The 27,965-nt window shown below is 40.3% G+C and overlaps 1 protein-coding gene across 3 annotated transcripts in view; it reads left to right on the top strand.

Moving 5' to 3' along the window:
- Nucleotides 1–2,558: 2,558 nt before the first annotated feature.
- LOC145447331 (uncharacterized) overlaps nt 2,559–27,965 on the top strand; it is a 38,211-nt gene continuing 12,804 nt past the window's right edge. The window contains exons 1-20 of one of the 3 annotated variants that reach the window (XM_080325758.1): nt 2,559–2,742; nt 2,874–2,964; nt 3,615–3,742; nt 4,930–4,965; nt 5,026–5,184; nt 5,245–5,347; nt 6,406–6,452; nt 8,420–8,482; nt 8,907–9,063; nt 12,230–12,343; nt 13,096–13,159; nt 16,341–16,427; nt 17,847–17,976; nt 18,837–18,997; nt 19,070–19,251; nt 20,009–20,134; nt 20,573–20,674; nt 20,739–20,957; nt 23,937–24,079; nt 24,957–25,299. In XM_080325758.1, the coding sequence (XP_080181884.1) occupies nt 2,574–2,742; nt 2,874–2,964; nt 3,615–3,742; nt 4,930–4,965; nt 5,026–5,184; nt 5,245–5,347; nt 6,406–6,452; nt 8,420–8,482; nt 8,907–9,063; nt 12,230–12,343; nt 13,096–13,159; nt 16,341–16,427; nt 17,847–17,976; nt 18,837–18,997; nt 19,070–19,251; nt 20,009–20,134; nt 20,573–20,674; nt 20,739–20,957; nt 23,937–24,079; nt 24,957–25,156 (2,481 nt within the window). In that variant the 5' untranslated portion in view covers nt 2,559–2,573 and the 3' untranslated portion in view covers nt 25,157–25,299. Of the gene's footprint in view, nt 2,743–2,873; nt 2,965–3,614; nt 3,743–4,929; nt 4,966–5,025; nt 5,185–5,244; nt 5,348–6,405; nt 6,453–8,419; nt 8,483–8,906; nt 9,064–12,229; nt 12,344–13,095; nt 13,160–16,340; nt 16,428–17,846; nt 17,977–18,836; nt 18,998–19,069; nt 19,252–20,008; nt 20,135–20,572; nt 20,675–20,738; nt 20,958–23,936; nt 24,080–24,956; nt 25,300–27,965 lie in introns of those variants that run through there. The other 2 variants (XM_080325763.1, XM_080325769.1) reach the window with 2 other exon arrangements.

The raw sequence follows: 27,965 nt of genomic DNA, 5'->3' as shown, positions 1-27,965 counted from the left end.
AATATCTAATTTTCCGTTTGTAAATATTTAGTGACACTCTGCTGTGAGCTTCACACGCAATCACAAGATATCACGATCGAAACACGTACATGTAGGTTAAGTCAGCCAATGATGATTTTTCACCATATTTATGAAATTTATATAAAGAATACACCGTTGGCTTATGTAAAAAATATAGCATGCGTACGGGGACCATGCTGAGTTGATATGTTTATTGTATATTAAAAAAACAAATCCGTGTGATCGGGGTGTTGGCTATTCCTGTATAACTTGTTAATGGGATAATATTGGTAGCAAGTACAGAAACCCTATTTAGACTCTGCTCAATATCAATGTAGCAATACATATTATGGTCGGGCCTTGACCGTTAGACCGCAACCTTCTATTCCCTTGCAAGTCTTCGTCGAAATTGTGTGCAAGCGACGGAAGATATTTATTTTGTGGGATTATTATATCATTTGATTTCTCCAGTTGATATATTTGGCAGCGTTTAAAAAGTCAGTATAGTCTGTCAGCATTGTAGCATAATGTGGCCCGAGTCGTAGCTAGATATCGCGCTGTACATTTATATAGCACTTCACTGAAATGTAGGGTTGGAATTACCTTATTACCTCACGTGACGCCATGAGGTTCACGTTCGCGTTCAAACAGAACCTTTCAAAAAGGTTTGCATTCACACGTACCTGAACCTTTCAGACGTTCTCACCATCCCTGATATTTCGTTCCTTTTATTACAGGGAGCGGAATTCTATTTAGTCAAAGGATCCATATTTATACTATATTTCCAATTGTCAATGCCAATCCACTAACACGTCACAATTAAAGAAACGTCGTGGCTAAGAGAAAAAAACAATTTAAACATGATTTTAACATGTATGTTTAAAATATTTCTTGTTTAAAATGCAACCATACACCCAATGCAAATGCTAGGATTTTCATTTAAATCTGAGGAAAGTGCTATAAGCTGGTAACTGTATTCATCTAAAAGCGTAATGTCGTGGTGATTGAAGTATGCACATCAGGGAATTGCTTTTGCAATATTGTTTCCGACCATGTCTATGAGACAGAAATATTATGTAACGTGACTCTTTGCGTAAAGCCGAAATGTCGGTGTTTGCACTTATTGCTCCAATTACTTCCTGTGACACGTTAGCTAATGCGCGCATATTATTCCCATTTATTGCTTAAAAACAAATGTGAATAAAAGATTCGTTGTAAAAATTATGACTATTGTTTTTTCACATCTGTTAGCAGGAGTTTACGGCTCAATGCCACGCATTAAAAAAAAATGAAACCAATTTGGGAAATTATGGTATTAAAACGTAAATTTGAAATACCGACACGAGAAGTTATCTATGGTATAGTAACTATGCGATGGTCAAAATAAAGAAGCATAAGAATTTAATCATATTGTACACGACTCTGTCAAATGTCCATGTTTTGGAGGTTCGTAATCGGTACGTCGTCGCCCTTCCGACTGTACCAACTGCTTCTTGAAAAGGCGATATCGCAACTCACAGGTGAGTTAAACCGTGCAATTTGGCAGCAATTACTTTACAATGAAGTCAGGCGCGTGTAAAACAGAATGTATGAAGGGCTGCAAAGGCAAAGATACCGATCGATACTATCATAAATGCTGCATGTGCTGTAAATTGCATATAAAACGCAAAATGCGACACTGCAATGTCGTGAAATTCTGGATGCTGGAAGAGTGAGCGAACAAAAACCATGACATTATAAACTAAAGTGGTACTTTTGGATTGTCTAATTGTTACATAATTCGAGTTTTACAACGTCGATCACCACATAATTTCCAGTATTACGGACTTGGCCTTGCGGTATTTGAAAACTTATTTTTTTGAGTTCAATCAAATATATACTAACCTACAATGAATGTACTCTTGGGAGCGATGTGGCACACTGATTATTGAATAAATAACCATACAATGACACATTAGCTATTGTTTGTACACACCCCTTTGATCAGTAGACGAATGAAAATACTAGACATAATCCTTGCCCTGTATTTTAAACTATAGTGATTCTTAACCAGGGTTCCATGAAGGTCCGAACACACGCTTAAATCATAAATAGTATTTGTGACAACGCGTGCGTCTTGACCGTAATAGGTGTCAGGCGATGTTTTTGAACAACCCCTAGTGAACAGTGGCGTACGCAGGAGAGGTTAGTATTTAGTAGCTCATTTGCATATATGTGGTTGGTATCACGCTGTTGCGTTTCGGCCGATGGCACTTTTCAAGGCGAAGCCTATCACTTCTGAAGTTGTCTCTGGAAGGAGACAGCAGAGGTCACATTGAATTGCAACTAGTATTAATTATAATCCTTCCATTTTTGCGAAAATCTTATTTGAATGGTTTTGTTCTTACAACACTATCTCAATGCACTGTTCATTCTGGGAAGGGTTAATCTTTAGTAATTTATAAGTTTTGCAGTTAATATACAGTTACATGTGCAATGTTTGTAAATTTCTCGTTTTTGTGTCACATCGAATACTGGTAGGCCTATTTCTCCGGGGTCTTGCAGATTAACGTAAGAGTTTTCCAGATCAATAAATGTTCATTTTGTTCAGGGACGGTGCAGACGAGCCACAAGTACCCCCGCTTGAAACCACGGGCGAAGAATTGAATATGTGCCGACGCCCGCACTACTGGAGTGATAATAACTACTTAGTATGTGTACTACCGCCAAGATACGCTCCGGACAAGGATGCACTGTGCGACGGTGACTATTTCTCTGTATTCAATGAAATCTATAAACTATATTATATAGCATGTCAAACATCATAGAATATAAAATTAGGATAAGTTGGTCAAATAACGACCAGACGCATAAACATATCCGTGGAATTCCAGGCTCATCGTGTAGAGCGAATGAATTTGCCTGTGCTGACGGGGAAATGTGTATCGGTGAAGATGCTTTTTGTGATGGATATGAACATTGCGGGTGAGTAATAATATATACTATACTTGGCGATTGTGCAATGCATAAGAGAAAAACACAATTATACTGTATCGCCTTGTAAGTATCTATATCAACCATTTTGAAAGAGATCTCCCCTATAAAGAAAATTCAAAAGATAGCAAAGTACGTTGCATTTTCACGATCTTGGAGATACGCGTTCGAAGTGCCTCGCATGTTGTTTTGTATGCAGTAGGTTGGTAGGCCGATCTAGATAATATGTTACGTGGTTGCTACCGGTAAATATCAACACGGATGACAGATTTTTTCGATCGACCAAACTCTTTCATATGAGAGACTTATGATTCATCAAATGGTTGGATTCCAGTACCCATGAAGTCTAAAAATAATTTCGTGCCTAATGTCAGCAACGAATATTGCCCAAGATAATTACATTGGTTCGATCGCGCCCTTGGCAATCTTGTAAAACAAGAGAGGGCAGTTAGTTCTATTGCAATATCTAAAGAGCGTTCTGGTTCGAAAAGACGATATTTTCGTTGCATTTGTGAGTAAAAAGGATTAAAGAAACGAAATATCGTCCACTCTTCACCTTGCGTCTGTAAGACCATGTATTGTATTACTGAAATTGTGTACCTCTAACATTCACAAATCGCTAACTATATTGCCCAACGCAGAGACGGGAGCGACGAATTCGAAAATCCCGTACAAACCAATTTCCAAGGCAGAATATGCCATCGCAACGGGAGGCAGTGCATGATACCAGATTCCAAGATTTGTGATGGAGTGTCCTGGTGCGATAATGGTAGGTGTATACTACACATATGAAGCGTAGCTTTCGGCATAAGTTGCTTCCATTGAATTAATGCAAATATTAGCTGGGTTTTACTGAGAGAAGAGTTTTTTACAACAAGCTCTTAGCCTCAAGCTAACCAAGCTTACCACAATAGAATACCAATTCGATTATACGAGTGAATGAAACAATATGGCGTGAAGTATGCATATGCCTCAAACATGCCGCCCCCGACAGTATCTTAAGAGCATATTAGTTCTACATCTATGTTAATCTCTTTGCAAATGGTGATCAATGGTGAATAATAGTTTATGCCTTTCCCGTGTCACAATCCTAATAGCATCAGCAAGTGCTGTGTAGAAGACGTGGGGTATCAGCGATTTGTGATAGTCCATGTCTCAAAGGATGTGCTATTGATGCGATCGTCGTGAAAAATGTTATTCATAGTTGTAGCGCAGGGGTCTCAAACTCAAATGTGCTCGCGGGTCAACTTCCCAATTATAGATGACACTGCGGGCAGCAGCAGCAACAATAGGGTTATTCAATGTATTTCTAAGTAAGCCTTATTTAACGGGCCCTGTCAGACTGGTATTCAACCCACATCGTGAAAATGTGGTTTACTATTGCCATATTCACTCCTGGCCTGCAAAAAGCACGCGTGACACGTGTTTCAGACCCCTGTTGCAGCGTATCCAGCGTCTGATAGGCGCGGGTACAGCAGCTAGTCGTCAAGTTGAGGCTCGTAGCCGAGTATACAATTGGCATCCTCCAAATTGAAAATATAATACCGCATCAGCTGCTCGACAAGCTCTCGATTAAGGGCAATCATGGAGTTTTCTATATCTTAGTTTTAATACTTTGTGCTTGCTGTCCAAAATATATCAGTATTTGCAGTCAAATTCTACAATCGTAACTGGTTTATTCACTTTGCGCCAATTAATCTCAATGTGTGTTTCGGTGATGGTGCAGTCTCATGCAGACACTGCGATATGGCCGAATGCGACTTTCTGAATTTGGGAATTAAGCACGACCATTTCTAATGCTGTGAACAGATGTGTCTATACTAAGCCCGAGGAATTCGTCCGCTTCCAATTTTGGGTTTGATACCATTTCGATAGTGCCTGCATCTAAACTGGCTTACTGATAGACTACTGCTACCGTATATAACTCCCAATAATACTTAACATCTATAAATACAGATTTTGACGAGTGCATTTGTCCCGGAAACGATACATGTGAGTAAACGTTTCATTGGAATTTCCCATCAGATTTCGCATTTACTGGTTTTCAACCAGATCATTCGGACGGAAGATGTTTTCAGTGTTTGAGCTACCCGGTTTTAATTTTACCTGTTTCTAAGCTGTGTGACCGGATATTCGACTGCCCTGACCTCACTGACGAATGTCTCTGCGAGTCCGCAGTTCGACCGAAAATATGCGAAAAGATATCTCATGGTAAAATCCGTTGCTTTATCGAATGAGAACCGTAACATACGTGGTATTGCCTCAATTTAGTTTCAAATCAGAATAATACTACCAGTTTACCTTTTCTGGAATGCGTGTCACTGGAAAGTGAAAGTACAATATTACTCAGTGCAACAAAAGTTTGTGACATGAGGTATGTATACCCCGGACTTTTGTCTAATCAGGGTGATAGTACGACAGTATGGTCGGTCATGGTCCGTATATTCTATGTTATACTTTTATGCGTTTATGTGGGAATCTATTTGTTACAGTAGGAATCATTTCGCGAGATTTTTCATGAATCAATGGCATTGTCATCGAAATTATGGAATTTGAATTACTAACAGTATGAGAAATGTTTGCGGGAGTAAGCAAATGCAAAATCCGAATGGCATCCATTTGACATAGATGGACTAAGGGGATTTGCAGTTGAATACCAATATATATAACGGCATAAGCTGCTAGATATTGACATAAAAAATGTCCTTGCATGAACTTCTAGATTAGCAGTTCTCTATCTGAAGTGTGAGACTTTCCTTTGGAAATACGATAACGCCGAAGTTACGGAGGTGCATAACAAAACACCTTAAAAAACACCGCATGGTCATAAGCTTCGGACAATTCATGTGACCGTACTACAGAAATCTCCCACTATGGCACATCGAACCGTCTCCAACTATGACGCGGCATTACACCCATCACTCTGTAAAGACGGTCATGGTATCATCACTACATATTCCGTATCTGCTCTGGGTGCGTCACTGCGAAATGTGGTACACAACGACGCCTTCTTTGCGTAGAACGGAGCACGACGTTTGCAAATGACGGTTTTAATAGACCATCAAACCGCGATGTCCACAATTTCATGAAATCATTCGGATGTGTCATGGTCAACATATTCCAATAATGAGCCGGATATTATTTTATACATATTTCGTTTGACTATCCATATCAGCCGCCTGTTGAATTGCGTGACTGCCCGCGCAGACAGCAGTACGGCTCCATAGCACGGTATTGATATTCGGAATATTTAATACGTTGCTGTTTTAAAATTCGTGAGAATAATCATTCACAACCGCCTTAATATGGCGTTGGAAAACTGACGCTGCAAACCCGCTATAGCAGATACCTAATTAATGAGATGTGCCCAACAAAAGTTTATGTAATGAATGATAAACACTAAATAGTGCACTTCACATTTCATACATTTAGATTCGATTGCCAGAACAAAGAAGATGAAACTCATTGCCAATCGAAGGGTAAGTTTTTGCCATAGTATTTGATACCATCATGTTTTCGTGGTGTCGCTTATTCGTTAAACATAAGACATATTGAATGCCTTCACCGACGTCGGGGTTTTAATGGATTTAAATATGTCTTTAAATAGTATATACGTTTGTCATAGGGTTTATTTACGCGTGCCCCCTATCAAAAGCGCCCGATACGGTTAGGGACAAGAATGAAAGGTAAATTCAAAACCAAATGATGAATTGTGACTCGAAATTGTCCGATTTATAAATGGAATCAGTAGGAACTGAACCATTGGAACAATGCACAGTACAGCAACAGGAGTGCGATTGAAGATATAAAATTACAAAAACTGTAGGCAACTGTGCTATTGTGTTATTTTCCATTTCTTCGGCTTCTATTGATGCGATTTATAATTCCTACTCTATTGGGTCACAATTCACTATTTGTTTTCAATTTACTTCTAGACAAGATTCAAACAAATACAACTCAACTGACACCAATTATAATAACAACTCTCTGATCTAACCTATGCGGGAAGGGAACCCTTCATAAGTTACTGGCAACTAAATGAGTTTCCATTAAGATATATTGTCCGAAACGGCCCTTCTATTGATGTGAGCCTCCACATTTCTTTCGTAACTGCTTCATAGGATCTACGTTAATTTAGTTAGTCACTAATTAGTGGGGATCGTGTGAACGTGAGGTTCACGTTCATAAACGAACCTTGGTAGGCTCAGCACTGTAAACCTTTTTCATATATTACAATTTTCACTTCATTACAACATCTTTGGTTGCAATTTATTGATTTCAACTGCAGGCCAATGCATGGCGCTGACAGCATAGAAAATCATCACTAAACGAGCATGCACCTTGACAATCTCAAAAATTTTATTTGGTTTGTTAAAAAAGTTTGCTCGAATATGTAGTGACTCTCTGCTGTGAGCTTGACCCGCAATCACCCAACATCAAGAGCGAAATACACTACATGTAGGCAATGTTCCCTTTAAGCTGCGCACGTGCGCAAATGCGCAGTGCTGACATGGTCTCTGCGCACAGAAAATCTAAGTTGCGCACAAAAAATCCGAAGTGATGACCTTTTTTTAGTCGTTACGCACTGTTTTCCAAGTGTCTGCGCAGTGAGTTGGTGAGTGTGGGCAGACCCGTCAAAAATTAGAGGGAACATTACATGTAGGTAGTCAGCGAATAGTGCATATTCAACCAATCAATGAAGTTGATATCGTTGTCTGATGTAAAAAGCTAGCAGGTGTGTACGAATTCAATCCTGATTTAATCACTGATTGGGGTGTTGGTTGCTGGCTGTTGGTAGCAAGTATAAAAACCCGTTTACACTCTGCTCAATATCAACGTGAGCAATACTCAGACGCCGAATACATCGTCCGCTCTTGACTAGACCGTTAAGGCGTAAGCTCATATTCCCTTGCAAATCCTCGTCGAAATTGTTGGCGAAGCGATGGAAGATATTGATTTCATGAAATTATGTTATCCTTTGATTGCCAGAGTTGATACATTTGACGACGTTCAAAACGTCAATATGTACTTCAGCATTGTGGCATTATGTGGCAGGAGTCGTCGCTCGGTATCGTGTATATTGATATCGGCTATCACTTCACTGAAATGTAGGGTTGGAATTAGCAATATGACGTCACGTGACGTCATGAGGTTCACGTTCGCGTTCACACATAACCTCTCGAAAAGATTCACGTTGACACAAACCTGAACCTTTCACAGGTTCTCACCATCTCAACTAATTAGGTTAGAAATGATTTAGATGACAAATTCAGAGGTATCGTGGACACCTGAAAATGCTTTCCAGAGCCCCGGTCGAGATCCACTGCCCTATATCGTTACGCAAATAATCCTAATACCTATTTATATTCTATTTGTCCAGGACATCTTACTGATATGTAGCCTATTCAGTATCAAACTGACATTGAAATCCTCTAATTTCTACTAGCATCCGGCGAGAAATCCGTGGATGCAAGACCTGGCTATGAATGTTCGTATCCTGAAGGAAAATGTAAGTCTTATTTGTCTCGACATCAATAATTTTAATCGGTGTTTGTGACCACCGTCCACCCATACCACATAAACAAACGTTAGTATTGCAATTTACAAGCTAATTATCATCCTTGTTTAATTCTTTAAAACATTAGTATATATATTATATATGAATAAAATTTGTTATTTTTTAGTGTGATCAAGCGTAGTTGCTAATTATTTTTTTTTGCGATATAGAAGTAGCAATTTCTTGTGGACAATATACGAGTCATTGATACTATTATAACACTTCTATGGCTGTTTACTTATCGTATTTTGTCCGAATATATTCAACTTTAAAATATTGATTCAGCGTTCGCTGCCGTACTTTGTCGATTTACTAATATGATCATCGGCGATAATTATTCATCTCATATACGACTGGGGATTATCTATATGTTCAGTCGCCACTGCATGCGACGGAATACCAGAATGTGGGGACTTCATGGACGAAGAATGCCGTTGCGATGACTCGATCACGGAATTTTGCTCAAACATCGAAGAATATGTTTACTACAAGTACTTCAAGTATTCCCGATCTAGAATGGTTTCGATACCTCAGTAAGCGAAATTTACGAACTCGATTTTTTTATATTGGAGCATAAGGGTCAAGCCCATTCCATATTTGCCACATGTAATGACTTTTAATAGTACAGAACTTCATATGGTTATTATTAGGGCAAGTTTTTTCAACTTTTGAATCTTTTTACAGCTTCCGGGAGCTTCCTAAATACTCAGAATAAGTGTAGTATGATGTTGTAAGCTTTTTCAAGGAATTTTATGTTTCAAGTTTCTGCAACTTTTTCTATTTATACTGCAACTTTTATCAAGTATTGCGCTAAATCTAAAGGAGCGATTTAAAAACATGCTATAGTAAGTTCCCCTTTTGATTTGCCAAATAAAGAGCTATGTGATTGATTAGCTGCATCCCAATGAGTCACGGCTTGCAAGCTAAAAGGACAACCCCAGCCAAGCACTGCAGTGCCTGAACTATCACTACATTGATATACCGTCGCATAAATTTGAGGCCTTTCCCCATTCGACAGACGCCCTGTCGAGACCACCGAAAATTACATTACTGGATCATATTTTCAGGCTATTGATTTTGTTAAACTCGCCAACACTGAGTTTTGCAGCAATACATTGAATGAATTTTGTGCTGACCTAGAAGGTTTGATGAGTACTATTTGTTTTGTTTAGTGGATTATCGCTATTCTGTTCTATATTCACATTGAAATAAACCTGAATATTTTTGGCTGACACTCGTTAAAGGCAACCGTAAGAAATTTGTAGACAGTTGAAAAAAAACCATTGTATATCAACAATCGTATCACCAAATATGACGTCACCGACACTAAAATTCAAATGATTAGGTCCACAGACGGCTCAAGTTCAATGTACCATTTTTTCAGATTACACACGAACTCCTTGGTTGGCGGACGTTAATGATAGTTGACTTCACTGTACATTGAATTTAAGCGGAAGAAAGTTGTTGACGATTACCGCTGACGAGTGTCAGCCGAACATATTCGGGTTTACTTCAATATTAATTATATTATTCTGTTACATTACAATTATCTTGATAACTCCGCTTACTGACATACGCATTTTCGTAACTGATTATTGCTTTGTTAATGTAAAAGTGACTCATGTAGCGTTGAGCAACGTACAACACACCGACAGTAAAACAGTTTGGCGAGAGAGCGTAGTCGTATGATCCACAGCTGCTGGTTGCGGGTTCGAGTCCGGCCGATATCCATTCCAGAACACCCACCTAAGTGTTGAGGGATTATCTAAGCTCCTCCTCGCCATATAATCCGTGTAAGCGGCGTCTTATGAAAGCCTAGAAGTGGGATGTGCTACACGTCGGCGGCTGCGTAACAAAAACAAAGAAACCAGGTCTGGTTGTTGTTGTTGTTTTTATTAACTCATATAATTGGCGCTTGCAACATCGTGGTTATTTGCGCCCACACAGTGAATTTCATACATTTCATAATGGCATGTCTTGAACTTGAGTCTTTTTTCGGCTCATTTGCTGCCTCCTTTCTAGAGTTCGGCTCTCTCTTCGTCTAGGCTTTTCAATGTGCTGTATTACAGCGGGATCAGCGATGAGGAGCCCAGATAAACCTCCGACACATAGAAACATGGCAGAGCCGTGACTCGAACCACCAACCGTTGGTGTCGTGACTGCAGTGTTTAACCAACTGCGCCACTCGCTTCCCAAACCAGGTCAGGTGTTAATGACCATGACCACAGTGGTAGACAAACACCATGAATAGGCCTACTACTACAAACGACAACAACAACAACAGTAAAACAGAAGATAACTGAATGACACGGTAACATAAAGACAACATTGGAATGAGAGACAGAAATCTAATCAATGAAACGAATGTTTGCTAGTTTCCGGAGCACCATATAGTGCCCTGTTACGTATTTTGATTTGTGGCGAAATCACGTAGTTGAATATTACACAGCTGCAATACCAATGGGTTGCGGGTTCTGGACTGGTCGTCGGTGACTCCAGAATCCCTACCTAAGTGTTGGAGGCTAGGCTCCTTGCTCGTCATCTGATTCGCGAAAGCAGTGTGTACGGCAGTGGTTGGTAACCTAATTTGTATTTCATTAATAAAGAGAAATCGCGAGGCAGTTTCGCTTCTTAACTGCTAAACTTTGGGACTCTCATAAACTGAATGGGCACATGAGATGTTATTTCATTCGACGGTGCAAACTCCTTTCAATTGTCAAATTGCCAATAGCCTGAACATATTTCTGTTTACAGATGTTTTGTTGGGGTTTTGGAAAAATTTGTTTGTGAAATTCCATTTCCTCCTGTGATATACTTAACCGCTATTTCCGAATAACTTCAAGATGAGATGATATAAAAATAGAAATGACGGGACTGGAAGTAATATATTCAAAAAAAATTGTTTCTCAAGTCTGGTGCCATATATGTTTTGATCAAATTGAAAGGTGTCGATGGAAGCGTCACGCGTTATTATCAATTTCGCCAACATCTTTGTGAAAATAAATTTTCGGCAGTCGTTTGTATCAAATCGATGACGGGGATTTTCAGGATACGACCGCAGCTCCAGAATTCGCTTTGAAATAATGAAAGTCTTCCCAACTTCTACATAAGTAGAATGATGTTGTTTTCAATAGAAGTCACTATATTGCTGTTTTCACAATCTTACAGTTAATAGTTACATAAGACAGATGATGGTTGCACGATAATTGAGCTAAATTTGTACTAGAACTTATGGAGTCCGCGGCGGTGCAAAAGGGGTCCGCGAAGACCAAAAGGTTGAGAACCCCTGGTTTACGGAATTAAAATAACGAAAATCGGCCTGGTGGCAGTCGCATTGGCACTGCAGTGTCCAAACACGCCGTGAATACAACAGAGGACATCGTTTTATTAATACGTCATATAAACAATTGAAAATTTTGTATGACTAACATGCGGTGAGGTTGTTGTTGTTGTTGTTGTTGTTGTTGTTGTTGTCAGTTGTTGTAGACTACATTGGTCATTTTACAACAGGCGGAAATTTACAGTTCACTCAAATTTACAGTTCGGTTCATATAACACTACACCGTGGTTGTTACCGTTTATTGACTGACGTCAAAGTAAACAAATAGACTGACATGGTAACAAATTTTCAAGACAACCAACGACAATAGTGTAGATTGCGTGATTTCGGAATACCGCAGTTGTCTTTATTTTGAATAGATGCAAAGTATACGGAATATCAGGCGAACGCGATCGCACCCTTGATGTGAAAAATATGTGCGACGGACAAATGGATTGTAACGACTACGCGGACGAAATCGGCTGCATTTCAAGGTACACTCTCCAAACTGAAAATGATATAGAGTCTTGTTTTAAATCATTCTTCGATCTCCAATCGGTTGATCCAATGTTCTGACATCATCTCAATGCGTATTATCTGCGTTATCACAACAGAGTGGAAGATGTGTTAAGTTTTCCTTATAAGCTGATCGACTGCATGGTCGCGTTGCTTATCAGATATGAAACATATTTACACTGTTGTGTCGCCCTATTAGCAATCGATGTGTCAAAAGTCTATTATTCGTTATTACTATCCCTAATATGAAAGAGACGATCGTTGACTCCTACCAGGCTATGCGATGCGAAAACGCTTCAGCCCCCACCATATGATGGTGTATCCTAAGATAATGCAATCTGATCAAAACGAAATGGATAATTTGCAAAAGATTAATATACAACACAGTTTATAAGCGGATTTGCGAACGCATAAAAAGTTTACTCCGATTTCGTTCTCTGAAATGATTTACCCTGAACTGCAGCTTAAATATTTGTCACTCAAATAAACACCATTGGTTATTTGTTAGTCACATCAACTTCTAATTACTGAGAAACCTCTTTGTCGTTTAATTACCATATTGTTCACTTGCGTAGGTGGAGATGTGGTTGCTCATAATATAATGCTGCGACATCTCTTCAACATCGCCATAAAATATTTGTTAGCATTGTTATACCGTAGTCACACGTAGACTACCTGTTTCCAAGGTACGAACTGCAAACCGGTTTTATGTTGCTTATTGTCACCACAGATTTTACTGCACCGACAAACCTTTGCCGAATATTCCCATTGAGAAGAAATGCGATAAACAAAATGTACGTATATTACGACGGACTTCCGAGTGGTGGAGTTTGGTCGCCCTGACAAGTATTGAAGAGGCGCGAGCCGATAACCTTATAATTACTGTTTGTGCCATTCTCTGAAATACGTGATGAATACAATATTCGTATCATCCCGTTCTTTTGCTCAATACACTAAAAATCCAGAAAATAACATATGCTGTCGAATACGATTATTTCGGACGACTGTTAACCCGGACAACCGTTTTGTTCGCTAAAAATTATCGGAAACGAAACAAAACCGCACATAAAAAAATCCCAGTAATTCGGACACATGTTGGCAATTCCCATCGTTAATCCGTTGCTTTTAAGACAAGATGAGTGATTCTGATGAGACCATGACGCTCGATTCGGTTCCAATCGAAAATGATCCCATTCAAGTTCGGGTCAGCTTCATAGTCGCTTTTTCTTAGACACAATTGCATCCATCTTGTAAAACCTAATGATGCATAAAAATACTGTTTCAGCCTATGCTGCATGGCTTTGCAGTGTTCTATCTCCACTATTAAATACAAAGTATGGCTGTGTTACCAAGTAATACAGGAAGGACACTATATTTTGAATCATTCTGTAATCAAGGCGGTAGCAAAGTGTCTGAATTTAGCGAAGTCGACTGTATGGTGTTTTATTATAGCCTACATCGGATATCACTGTTCCATCGGACAACCGTTATGGATTATAGATTTCATTAAATCAGTGGCTCCCAACCTGTGGTACGCGTACCACTAGTGGTACGCGAAGGTCTTCCAGGTGGTACGCGAGTAGATTCTGTTTTTTTTTTGACCGAAGGGAGGTTCAGGTGAGGTTGATTTTGAGTTTTTTGAAGCCATCGTCTCCCGCTATTCCCCAGCTGCTAATTTTCCCTTGAACGTGGGAATGCGAGCAAGGATTTTCATCCCTGATGACTTGTTGCACCCATACATGACTTTCGATTCTCTGTAAGCAAACGTATGCCACGCATTTGCAAGCTAGTGGAAAATAAAAAAATGCAGCCATCGCATTAAATAAATTGACTTTTGTTGTGTGTTGTTCATCAAGTTGTTCTTCTTGTGACTGGTGGTGAAAAAACAATTCCATACATCCCCATCAACCCTGGCTGATAATGCCTAGTTCAGGGGTGTCAAACTCAAATTGCATCGCTGGCCGGATCGAAGTCATGAAGTCGCTCGCGGGCCGGACCAGTTAACGGAATCCAAAATGTTGCCTCGTGCCATTGCTTCACGCTGGAATACTTTATTATCAAGCATTTATAGATAATACACGGATCGTAGGGGTTTCATTCTAGCGAGTCGCAACACCATTATTTGCGAGCAATGAAATTGACGAAAATACGATGTTTGTCCGGTTGAATACAGTTAAGAGCCGCTAAAACAATGGCATTACCTGCGATGCAAGTAGACATATTTCAGTGTTCCCTTGGCTTTAGTCCAGGGGTTCGTCAACTTGTGGCCGTAAGAGGGAATTTGTGCGAATTCGAATTTTCGAATTGACTCCCGACTTCTTGAAAGATTTTAATTAATCTTGAAATATTCGTCGCGCTGCGCGCGATTTAATAAGAGTTCATTTTTCGATTTTAATATCGTAGCACCCTTTGCAATCAGAGCCCCACAATACAGATGCGAACATCAGTGGAAAATGATGCGCCTCGCATGGATATATCAGCTCGAATCGTGTGCTCCTCACTATACTAACAAATTGGCCCACCCGAAGATGCATCATAATTTATAACTTGCTTTAACACCCCTACTTTAACTCTATTCCAGTGGAACTGATCACACGGGATGAGAAAGGATAAATGTTTGATGGTAATATGTAAAACTACTAATATCAATGACGAAATTCATTGGTGAATATGAATCTTTTTTCGCGCTGCGTGCGACTATATGATCACCCCCTTCCTTAACATTACCAGTGATCACTCGCGATTTGGGTGCGCATAGTAAGCCTGTCATTAAATAGATTACTCCGGAGGTCACCAGAAATGGACATAGACACTTTAACCTGGGTATTTGGCGTCCAGCTCGTTCATTACGACTATGCCCTGGAATGCGGCCATAGGCTACACGAGTAGTCGAAATGGGCCGTGAATGGCAAAAAGCTTGTCTGGCGTTATCCCTGCGTGTGCGTTGTGATTAATACAAGATATTTAACTGTCAACCCGGACGTTTTAATTCATTTTATTATTGTGGATATGATGTATAATATAATCCTTTTTCAATGTAGCCTACTCAGAATTGCTATGCGGGCCGGATAAAATCGTCTGGCGGGCCGGATCCGGCCCACGGGCCGTATGTTTGACATCCCTGGCCTAGTTTAATAGAATGTGTTAATGCACCTCGCATAGGTCAAATACGTGAGTATGACGTCATAAATTGTGGAAACGCACGTAACTTATATAGGTGGTACGCGAGCACTGCATAAAACCTCAAAATGGTACGTGGGTGGAAAAAGGTTGGGAAACACTGCATTAAATCAATAGCAGTATTTTATGCAGTGACGCGTAATGCCCACTGTTCTCAGTTTAGTGTGATTCCATATGTGTAGACCCACATGGGCCTAAAATCGAAGTAGCGAAGAGGCATGCACACTGAATGAAAAGTAAAGCAGAGTATAGAACGCAAGCGACAAAATGAGGTAGCATGGGGCTGACGGCGAGATCGATATGTCAGCTCAGGGTCCGGTAGGCTGACTGGTATCCATTTAGCAGAAATTGCTTATATATAGACTTGAATGTGGACATGCTCGACAACTGTCGTATAGCCGACGAGATGCTGCTCCACAATTATGGTCCGGCATACTTGATAGAGCAATGTGTTTCCTGTATTCCGCCCTGATCATTTTGGTAGTTGTTCTTCGAGGACGCGAGTGTATTGTACTTGTGAGCTTTTGACTCCGAGGTGAAGTAGTTGTTGAAATTTGAGGGTATATAAACTGGGTTATTTCTAGCTTTCTCATATCTTCTATGTTCCGAACACCAAATCTTTTGAGTATTTTCTGAATGCGCAACGAAGGCAAGCAAACAATTTTTAGCGTTTCTGGTGCAACCAAATATTTTGGAAATAGGCAGGACCAAGACTCGCATCACTTAAGTAGTCGTTGAAGATTGTTGTATATTGAGATGAATTTGATACTGAAACCTGTTTTACTTGTGCTTCAGGATTGCGAAAACGAAGCGGACGAAGCGAATTGCTACCATTTTGCCTGCAAAGATGACGGCAAGTTGGATTATCTTTCTATGGAATTGGTAAGTAAACGTTGCAATGCTTCATATTTTAATATTCGTTTATTCAGTGGTTCCCAGACTTTTTCGAGTCATCGCCCCCTTACACATTTCGACACAAATTCCCGCCTCCCATATTTACGGATCCGAAATGTAATCGGGAAATCATATCACGTAACTCTGATCGCTGGGGAATTAATTCGCCCAAGTCTGAAAAAAGGTCATTTTCTGGAGTGGTAGGTGCTCGGAAAAACGTTTTCAGGGTCTACTTTCCGTTTAGTTGACTTTTGCTTCGTAACAAATTCGGAATAAGCGGTCTTCAAATTTCCTTTTTGACCGTGGTTATTAAATATACCTCACTGGACGTTCAAGCATTTCTCCCCCTATCGCCCCCCCAGTCGCCCCCTTTGTTATTTTCACCTCCTTATTTTTCAAAATAGCTCACGTTGGTAACCGCTGGATTATAGTTACAAAAATAGATTGCGGAGTCCCTATAAAATTCGCAAAAAAATATGGATTGGATCCGGATTCACATTTTTGGCCAACAGCTGGATTCGGATCAGGACAGGATTCTAAATTTCTAGTGGATGAAAGGGACTTTATGTTGTTTACTTCGATATTTTGTGTGAACTTGGACGAAGCTGGCTTCGGCATTGCAACGCTATTATTCGAAAAATCCCTAATAGCAAATTCCATTGCATCACCGAGGTCTAATTTCGACGACATGGTCAAATAGATGCTCAACCTTGTGCATGATATTTTTGGATCTGGATTTTGACAATTGAGACGGAAATAGGATCCGGATTGAATCAGTACTCCATTTTATCGAACAGGATTGGATAAGGATCCCGTAAAACCTTGGTCCGTACGCCTCTATGGTATACTGGCGGTTTCGGACCATAACGTGTCATCGGATCCAAGAATTTGACTTACTGCGAATATTCGACGAATAAATTAAGCAAGGTCAAATATATGTCAGTAGCGTTTGGTGCATGCATATGGGTCCACTTGTCAGTACAACAAATATTTTTGCCCATAAATTGTACTCATTGTGCACATCGTCAAGGGATTATGCGGAAAATCATTCTGTGAGTTCTATTCGCTTTGAATACCCGAATTTATCAGCCGGTGGTAAACACAACATATTAACATACAGCTGCTGACATTTTCACATTTAGCACGATGTAAACCAAAATCGGTCAACCACCGAGCGATCAAATCGCTTTCATCCTTTATATTGTTCGAAATAACACACCATTATAACTATATCCTTGGTGCATCTCAAAGCATTGCTGTGCATGTCTTACCTGACCGATAACATTAATACGTCTGATCCTTATAATTATAGCTTTGCTGCATCTCAAAGCATTGCCGGATATGTCTTGCCTGATCAATAACATTAATACGTCTGACCTAGTTGGAGGCATCATTTTTTTATTACAGGTATGTGACGGTGTGAAGGATTGTAAGTCGGCATCCGATGAATGTCAACCCGGTTGTATTAACAGCACTTTCTCGGATGAAAAGTCAATGATTACCAACAAATCAATTCTTGCAATCAGCTGGATAATAAGTAGCTATATTAATTTATTTTGTGCATTTTCTCATACAAGAATTCGAGGTATTAATCGTGTATTAAACGACATATTCAATGACGGTTGGCCATGTTTGTTTAATTGCACTCAAACACGATAGCATAGGGGCATATGTTGCTGCCGATGGCTTTCGTTGAAAATGCCGCCCAAATTTTGAAATAATTTCGAGCTGTTGAATTGTATTTATTGGATATCTTGTTGTGTTGACTAACTAAATGAAAGAAAAGGTCTTCACCTCACAATTTTCCGCCCCTAGCAGCCTTCCGGCGCACATGGCGCAGAGCATAAGCGCCAAGTGACTGCTACACCAAGTGCTTATACAGTACCGACAATATCACTTCCCTTTTACGTTATGTATACAAGATCCTGTCTTACGAAGACGTTATCTGTTACGCAGTACAACCACAAAGAATTAAAGACCTAAATTTTATTTCAATACAAAATGCGAAGATTGCTGGTTGCAAGTGATTTCAGGAGTCGAAATCGTACATCATGATCTGAAGTTAAGCGGAAATTCATGTTTTCGCGCCACATTCCGGATTGGCGACCAGTGCGTAATGCAACAAATCATGCCCTATATACTAATTGCCACACAGATGTGTATTTTTATACTGGATAGGCTTTATTCGAGGAGAAAATGTGTGTGCCTATCATTCTTAACGAATTTCATACTTCTTTCTGCGTCAATGCAGTAATATCAAATTCATCATCGTCGTGTCAAATGAGTTCCGGTGCTACAGAGCAAAAATCGTCCCAAATAAGTTTTGTATAGTCACGGCACTATGTGTGCATCGATGTAACAAAATATCGTAGCAATGTGTTTCGCACTCTGTCTCAGGCTTGGTGGCATTGGTCGGATGCTCTGCAGTAGTTGTTATATCCGTACGGCATATAATCAAGACCGTAATCATCAGCAGTAAAGCGAGAATCAGCTCGGAATCAAATAAACTAATGAACCGATTGGTATTGAATCTTGCTGTTTCGGATTTGCTTGTCGGGGTAAGAAACATTGATCCTTTGCAACATGTAACGTATTCAACCACACATGGATATCACCCTCACATTTTGCAGATCTATGCGTTCTCGATATGCATAAAGGCTTCGCAATCCGGCACGGATTATTGCAAAGTTGACATAGAATGGAGAAGCAGCGGCACCTGTTCTGCACTAGGTGCGATATTGGTCATTGGATCTGAGCAATCGGTTTTCACGATGGTTATAATTGCAGCTCAAAGGTTATATTCTGTTATGAGGTAAATACTCTTGCTACGATAGATAATACCTGTGAATCCATGACGGTACAATCATCCCATAAAGTTTCTTCCTTCAACCAAAGCGCATACATTATTTACGTAGATTGCCGCATAGTGGATACCAATACCATCACCAATACAGTTTCTGGGCTCATCAGATTGTTTATATCATTACGAGGTCGGCTAATATTTGATTCGGTTGGCTGCAGGCCAAATACGCAGAGAATTTCGATCATTGTGCGAGTCGCAGAATGACTTCTTCAAACTTTTCATGTCAGCGTTGGACATGTGGGTAGCTCCATTGCAATTCCCTTGAGACGGGACAATATACCTGATTGAGTTTCTGAATTATTCTTCCTGTCCACTGCAGGACACGGAGACCCTAACCATGGCCTAATGGGCTGCGAGATTGCCTGCTCTGCATGATATCGTTTGCATAGCTCTACAGGCCACTCACTATAATATGTAGACGTATTTGATACAAATTATTTCATAATGCTGTCTCCCATTCGTTATTTCCAATAATGGATTAATTTTTGATCACTGTTGTTTTGCCGATCAATATTTCTAAAGTTATTTCCGTGCACACACGCCACTTAAAACAGCTGTCTTGAAAAACCTGATAGCACCCACCTGTAAAAAATTCTGCACAACACTGTACTAAATGGCGTGACTCGGTTGATCAGTAAGTCAGAAGCGAAGGTTTTCTGGTATATCGTTGGATTTTTCTACAATACATTTCGCTTATCGATTCCAGACCCTTCTCAAAACCTAACGTTGCATATGTGACCATCGCGATTGCTATATCTTGGACGGGATCGATATTGCTGGGTATCATCCCGCTGATTCCGCAGATTGAAGATTACTTTGTCAGCAGCATTGGGTACGTGACACTAAACTTACTTTGCGTCTGATCTGATAGTCCGTTAACGATTTTCTGTTTGAGTCTGGCTATCGTTTTAGGCTATTTAACTAGTTTGGTATTTCCAGTAAATTTTAGTAACCGACGGGCTTCAAAATTTCGTTCAACAATATAGATAGATAGCTTCCTTAAGTCATGCGGTTTGAATTCCCGTTGAGGCCTATTTGAATGTACTTATAGGTGTTGGTATATCAGATGTCCGCACGTATTGTTTGGAAAACTGGTTTCCAGAATCTAATTGGGTCCAATAAAAACATTTGGTTAGTGCCTAGTTTGATCCTAGTGTACACCTCCGCTCCCACCTCTGCCTTCAATCCGTAGGTCCGAGATACGATTTATGAACCCATAATCAAATTAACAAAGTATCAATCCCCCAGTCAATTTATATTCAATGTTCAGGTTTTCCCAAAATAGCATTTTCAAGGTGATGCATTATCAGGAAATCCCATACATGAAAAACTGGCTTAGCCCATTGATCGCGGATCAAATACAGGAATCCGGGTAACGTTTTCACTTTCTCAGGTTCCCCTACCGTTACCTGTGATAAATGACATCTGATTCACAGAGAGACAGACTGGAGCCGAATGCGGGGTCTGATCCAGAAAATTGATCCAAATACAACAGTGGCGTATGAATTCGGATACTATTCGAGCCACACAGTTTGCCTTCCAACGTTTTTCCCCGACCCGTCGATGGACAAGGCGTGGGGATACACGTTTTTTCTTCTGCTCATCAACTTTTCATCGTTCCTTTTTATGGTGGTTTGTTACATTCAATTCTACAGGTAATGTTTTGTGATGTACTGATTGCTCAAAAACAATACGTTTATCCGTAACGCTTGTGCGTGATAAATGGAGAGGTATGCTCTGTCAAGATGCCAAACCCGAATGGGGCTATACACAATGATTCAAGTAGGCTATATACTAAAATCACAGTCCTGTCCGTAATAAATGATTGAAGTCGTGCAGTACCAGCCCATTATTCTTCCAATACAGCAGTGTTAGGATGACTCGAGTTAACATTTCGATATGACTTGACTTAACTCGACTAACTTCGCCGAAATGACTTGACTTGACTGACTCGGCGCTTCAGAAATATGGATTGATTCGTGACTTGGAGCAAAATTTACGAGCCAATTTCAAGTCGTTAAGTGAATGGCTTCCAGGTCACTGCATCTTGTGTATCTTCGGACTGTTCGCGGTACGAATATGTCACTTGTGAGAGCAACCGGTCATTCTCTGATTTTACGTTTCACTGACCTTTCATGGTTACATCACAAATAAATCGACCACAAACAAAATGATCACAGCTTATGTTGTCGTAGTAGTAGTAGATTAATCTAATAGCAACGTATCACTCTTCCTTAGACGGTGCAGTGCTTGCATTGCGCGGTGCTCACCCTGACCAACCCTCATGTGTGATTTAAATCGAAGGAAGATAGTTTATGCGTTTATATTCTCACAGATGTGTAGAAAGGTAGTGTATTGTACCATGTCAATTTGTTAAAACTTCTCGAAGCTTCGGATTCCATCCTCAATTTTGACTGATAATAACGTAGCTTTACGTTCGTTATTTGATACAAGATAAATGGCCAATTAAATCTGTCGTTCAAGCACGTAGCAAAATGTAATGACTTTGAATCATCACTCATACTTCGAAAATTCAATTTGACTTGAATTGTGACTCCAGTCACCTCCAAGAAAAACGAGCGATTTGAGTTGACTCGAGTCAGAATGTCTAATGACTCGAGATGACTCGTGGCTCAAAGGTAGTGACTATATCCCATCACTGCAATACGGAACTTATACCAGAGGTTCTTAACCGGAGTTCCATGGAAAACTCGGGGACATCCGAGTCATACACGGGAAATCCTTGAAAAACACCAACAACAACACTCATCTCATATTTATGATTTGAGATTATACAGTATACACTCGTCTCGGCCATCGTTGTTGTAACAAAACTCGGCCCTATCAGTAGTCGAAAACTGACTGTTGCGAAGGTACGTGGTGCTCAGTGGCTTACGCAGGGGAGGCTGGGGATTGGAATCGAAACCCCGTCCTTCTGAAATGCCAATTCTGTCTCAAAATTTATATGAGCTCCTTTGTAATTGAGCAAGTGATAGCACACTGCTGCGTTTAGGCGAAACAACGCGCTGCCACTTTCTATGGCGAGACTCCGCATTGAACGGGTATCTGAAAGGGGATAGAAGAAATTACAGCGATTTGCAACACCTCATCATATAACATATTTGTTCTGTGTAAACTTTATACTTTCATGGTTTTGTTCTTTTAACGCGTCGCCGCTAACATTGTGCAATAGTAATCTAGTGCCGTATTCGATGCGTAGTTAGATGAATCTTGTTGGAGATTTTTGTTTTTGTGATTCGAAGAAAATACGAGGTTCTGTGAAGGCTTGCAGATTGGCGTCAGTATTCCCCAGGTTAATAACCAATTATTTATACGTTATAAAAATTAATTTTCGATTCGATGATTCCTTCACACTACAGCATCCAAAATATGAAGCAAAGGGAAATGCATTCAATATGCGAGATTGCCATGAAGCAGTCATAATTCGTTACGTCATAATTATAGTAAAGTCAGACGAAATTATTTTTGGCAGAGTTTTATTGAAAATAGTTGATATCTGGTCGCACGAAAGGTGGGCAGGCCTGCATTTTAATTCTTCAAATCCCCAAGTGTGTATGACGGCATAATGAGTGATATTCAATCGCTCGACTCAATGAGTAACTTGACACTCGATTCGGAATCAATTTATGCAGGTGCTCGGTTATGATCGGGAAATCGGTATCTTCAAAACTGTATATTTTGTTTTACCAAAATAAATTCAACTGCGGGGAATATTGACATTTAGACGACAGCTTATCTCGAATAATAAGGTTTACATGGTAATATTCTGATCAACATTACAATCCATTTCCTATAATTCTGATTTCTTTTTGCCTCTATTGGAATTTGTACCAGGATTGTAACCACGTTACTGGGCTCCGAGACACTTTTATAGTTTTGACTCCAGTCAAGTCGATTCATGTTCAATTCCCACCAAGTCAAGTCCGAGTCCCAGTCAGAGATCAGAGGGTCAAGTATGAGTCGTGGTATTGTGACTCGAGTCCGAGTCCAATTCATTGTGTTGACTGCTCAGCAATGTTCCCTCTAATTTTTGACGGGTCTGCGCACACTCACCAACTCATTGCGCAGACCCTTGGAAAACAGTGCGTAACGACTAAAAAAAGGTCATCACTTAAGATTTTTTGCGCGTAGCTTAGATTTTCTGTGCGCAGAGACCGTGAAAGTACTGCGCATTTGCGTACGTGCGCAGCTTAGAGGGAACATTGCTGCTCAGTTTCCAGTTAAAGTCGTGTTAAACCCACTTTTTATAAATCTGTTTGCTGATATGTTTAGCATTTATAATATACTAATTTTTGTCACTTTTAGCAGTTTATGATGGCATTCTCAAGTGCCAGCACCAATAGACGAAATCGCAGTAGTGTGGTTACTTCACTATTCTTCGAAATTACAATGAGATGTCGGTATTGGTCGCCTGATTCTCGAGTCATATAACTTAGTTCGAGTCATGCGCAATGCGCAAGTCCAACTCGAGTAAATTCACAGATTGACTCGTATCGAGTCATTTCCGTATTTTGAGAAAATGACTCGAGTCAATTCGAGTCATCAAAAATAGTGACTCGAGTCGGACTCGAGTCGTTACAGCCTTATTTGCACACTGTCTTAATGCTTGGTAGACGAGCAAGAAAGAACTTAGCTATGGGCGAAGACATGAAAAACGAAGATACCAAAAACCTACAACGCAAGCTGACAAGGATTGTGATTTCGGATTTTTCGTGCTGGATACCAATATGCATAATGGGCTTCCTGACTCTGAATGGTAAGAATTATAGCAATAAATTTCAACCGAAATATTCGAGAAGGTCGGTAAAGAAGTACTTGTGAAACGCACCAACGCAATTCTGTGCCTAGAAATAGCAATTTTCTAGTTGCGAAATGGCTTCAGCTATGTGATGCGTTGGATATCATTGCAGCATGACCAGTGAATACACCGAGGACACCTATTCACATGCACTTCACTATAAAATACGAATATATCACAATCAACGACATTAATTTCTAATATGGAATTCTCGTTGGTACCAATTACCATTTTGCATTTGTCTGGGACAGTATATTCGGGAACACGGAAAAAGGATTACTTCCTAACAAAGTAAATCCTCCAATTAGATTGATTTTCATGCTTCTAAACGTATATGCTCACATTTGTAAGTTACATCGCCTAATATTAGCTTTAGCAACTCTCATTTCTCTTTTTTTGAGTTATACTCTCATTTTGCTCCCGAAAATGATGATATTGCGGATGTATTAAATTTATGGCAAACACATTTGATCCACCGAGTCGCATGGCGCAATTGCAACTGAACGAATTTTTAACACATAATGGCACATCATGGGGCGAAGCGTGTGCTCAGGCTGCTCATTGCCAGAGGATTAAGTTGGAGTCATCCACACGTACATATCAAGGCATTTTTGGCGTAATTGGCAACGCTTGTGATTGCATTGAGATATGTAATATAATCACTATAGAGTCGACACTAATTAACATGGAGCCTCTGTGAATATAGGCGTTGCTACTTTACACCGCATTGTAGAACACATCTGCGTTTTTTTTTTCAAACGGCTATGGTTGAACAGCAACCGAAGTGCAGATTTAGCACTGAGTAATTTAACGCCGAATACTCTTTTTTAAACAGGAGTGAATATGCCGAAAGATGTTTACTTGCCAACTGGACTTATAATCGTGCCGATAAATAGCGCCCTGAACCCGCTGCTTTATTCGGACCTGCCGGAAATTGCTTGGAGAAAAATAAGGCGGATCGGAAAAACACCATCCCGGACCGCACAGACGCGTACGGAGGCCATAGCGATGACGGAAAGGGCAGATGTTCTGTAGGCGGATGTATTCCGCAACGAGCCGGCTACAATCATACAATTTGTGTGTGGTCGTTTCATAATATGATTGTAATCATTCGAAATGAGAATATCATAGAATGAAAGTCAAATCGGACCAGAAATAAAATACTCATATTGCTGAATGTGTTCGTCAAATTTCTGAATCGAAAACCAGTGGCGGCTCGTGACAATATCGGGTGGTGGGCCAAGAGGTCCACGCCATTTTAATAATCTAGATGACGTCACAATAGTGGGTGTCCGGTCAATACCGAGAAAACCATTACCGAGAATTCCATTACCGAGAATGGACACCACCGAGAATGGACATTACCGAGAATGGACATTACCGAGAATGGACATTACCGAGAATGGACACCTCAGAGAATGGACATTGCCGAGAATGGACACCACCGAGAATGGACATTACCGAGAATGCAATATATGCAATGCAGGCATGTTACGAATATGCACAGGTCGTGTGAGTACATCACGGCGTTGCCACATTCGGTATCGATGCTCAGGTATAAATTTCTCGACAACGTCAGTCCCAGTAAGCTATATTCTTGACATTGGCCATTCTCGGTAATGTCCATTCTCGGTGGTGTCCATTCTCGGTAATGACCATTCTCGGTAATGTCCATTATCGGTAATGTCCATTCTCGGTAATGGCATTCTCGGTAATGTCCATTTTCAGTAATGGTTTTCTCGGTATTGGTATAGAACTACAATAGTGTATTCCGACTTGAAAATGGGACTTCGTGGTGGTCACACGCAGTTTGTATGGTATATAGACATTAGGCATGGTTAACTAGGCTTAAACATTTCAAATTTTGATAATATTTTCATGGCAGAAATATATTAAAACCCGAAGCTTTTCGACCTGACACTCTTCAAATTACTCGGGAGAAAATATGAAGTACAGTAGTTCATACCTGCATATTTTAACGTTTGTATCAGTAGGCGTATTGCGCGCCACGTGACTTCTTAGTTGCAAAATGTTCAATGACGAGTTCATTGAAATCTGGAATACCCATAATGACAGCGCTGAGAATCCTGAGCATATCTACTAACTCATCGAGCCTATATCTTTACACATCGCGATTCTAAGAGACGTCTCGATGCGTTTGGATATTGCGGATGAAATCGGACTGGTCAATGTGATATTGAAATGCTAATTACTGCACTAAAGTTGATCGAAATCGATTTTCAACTATACGGATTTTGAAAGTTCACCAGTGGTTACTACTTCGGAACAGATTTATCGGAATATAAGACAGTCAACTCTAACCGAGTAATGTCGACCATCGGGTAATATCAAGACACCGGTTGCAGTAGAGACCACATGCTTCAGATCACGATACCCAATTTTGTTCCAACTAGAGAAACTACCTATCGCACCATCAGTGTAAAAGTGTATACCAAGGCGTCCTTATCCTCGCTTATACCTCAGTTATTCACTTTTATCGAAATACGTTTTGGAAAAGGTAAGAATGCGCGTTCCTCCCGCGTGCGATTAGATGTATGGACAATTGGACATGGACATGGACAATTTCTAGACTGATAAGGACCGAGACTCTTTACCTTCAAATCATTGCTCTAAAATCTAAAGGAGACTGCGTAAACGGCGTACGGAGCAGAAATTCAACACGATTCATGTTCGCACTTGACCAGGCTAACAATCTGCAGCATAAGCCTCATCATAACTCGAGAAATTGTGTATAGCAGTGGTCGGAAACCAATGGCTCGCGAGCCATATATGGCTCTTTGCGAAATTTTTATTATTGTGCCCAATTTATCAATATTGAAGCAACTATTGTCAATAAATCTTCAGCACAACCAGAATAATTATCCTCGCGGCAGTATAAAGTGTCTTTGAGAGGTTTATACAGTGGCGTATTTAGGGTTAGGGGCTCGAGCTCCCCTTTCAAAGTCCTGTTGCTGTCGCTCTGGCGACCAATTTCACTTCCGAATTCAATATACCCGCCACGAAATATTGGGTTGCGCCTTGCAAGATACGTCGATTGATCAAACAGAATAGCAGACATGGCGGCGCCTGTATCACAATGCAATTTTCAAATACACATTGTCTTCCTGATCTTCTGAATGAACTGCCGTGGAAGTAACATTCACAATAACAAATTGAAATTACAAACAAGGCCATAGCTATCCACGTTCTTGCATGATAACGTAGATTTGTATAGTCGCTGGTAAAATGTGGGTGTGCGGCGCAACGTTTTGTTACCACCGAATACCTTGGGAATTGAGAAGTATGATCGGAATCAGTGCCACAATTACATTCGATTGATATCAGTTATTATAAATTCGATTTTTTTACGATCAATTGCGCGGTCACGGGTAAGGAATTGCCCGGCCGTGACTCACCTATGCCCTACTTTTCATTTCATGCTTTAATAACTAGGCAAATTAGCGTGATTTTGGCAGTAAAAACGTTCAAAATCTAGTAGACAGGTGAGGCACTGCCTGAGGAAACTGCATGAACGGCGTACGGAGCAGAAATTCAACACGATTCATGCTCGCACTTAACCAGGCTAACAATCTGCAGCATAAGACTATAACTCGAGATATTGTGTATAGCAGTGGTCGGAAACCTATGGCTCGCACTGCCTCACTTGCGTCCCCTGACCCCACCTCACAGACGCACCCCACATTACAGTGGGCTTGTATACCGATGTATAGTGACCATGTTTCGATCCAGCTACGTAAGTCATCATGGGTCCTCGCATTTAAAAATAGCATCAAGACGAACCTACGATCTCGTATAACTGACGGAAGTCTCAAATTTTGTAAGA

Source organism: Botryllus schlosseri, chromosome 1 (genome assembly GCF_051294905.1).
Source record: "Botryllus schlosseri isolate E-star chromosome 1, Bs_hap1, whole genome shotgun sequence".
Lineage (NCBI taxonomy): Eukaryota > Metazoa > Chordata > Ascidiacea > Stolidobranchia > Styelidae > Botryllus > Botryllus schlosseri.
Note: the sequence above shows the minus strand (reverse complement) of the source record. Positions and strands in the feature narration are given on the sequence as shown.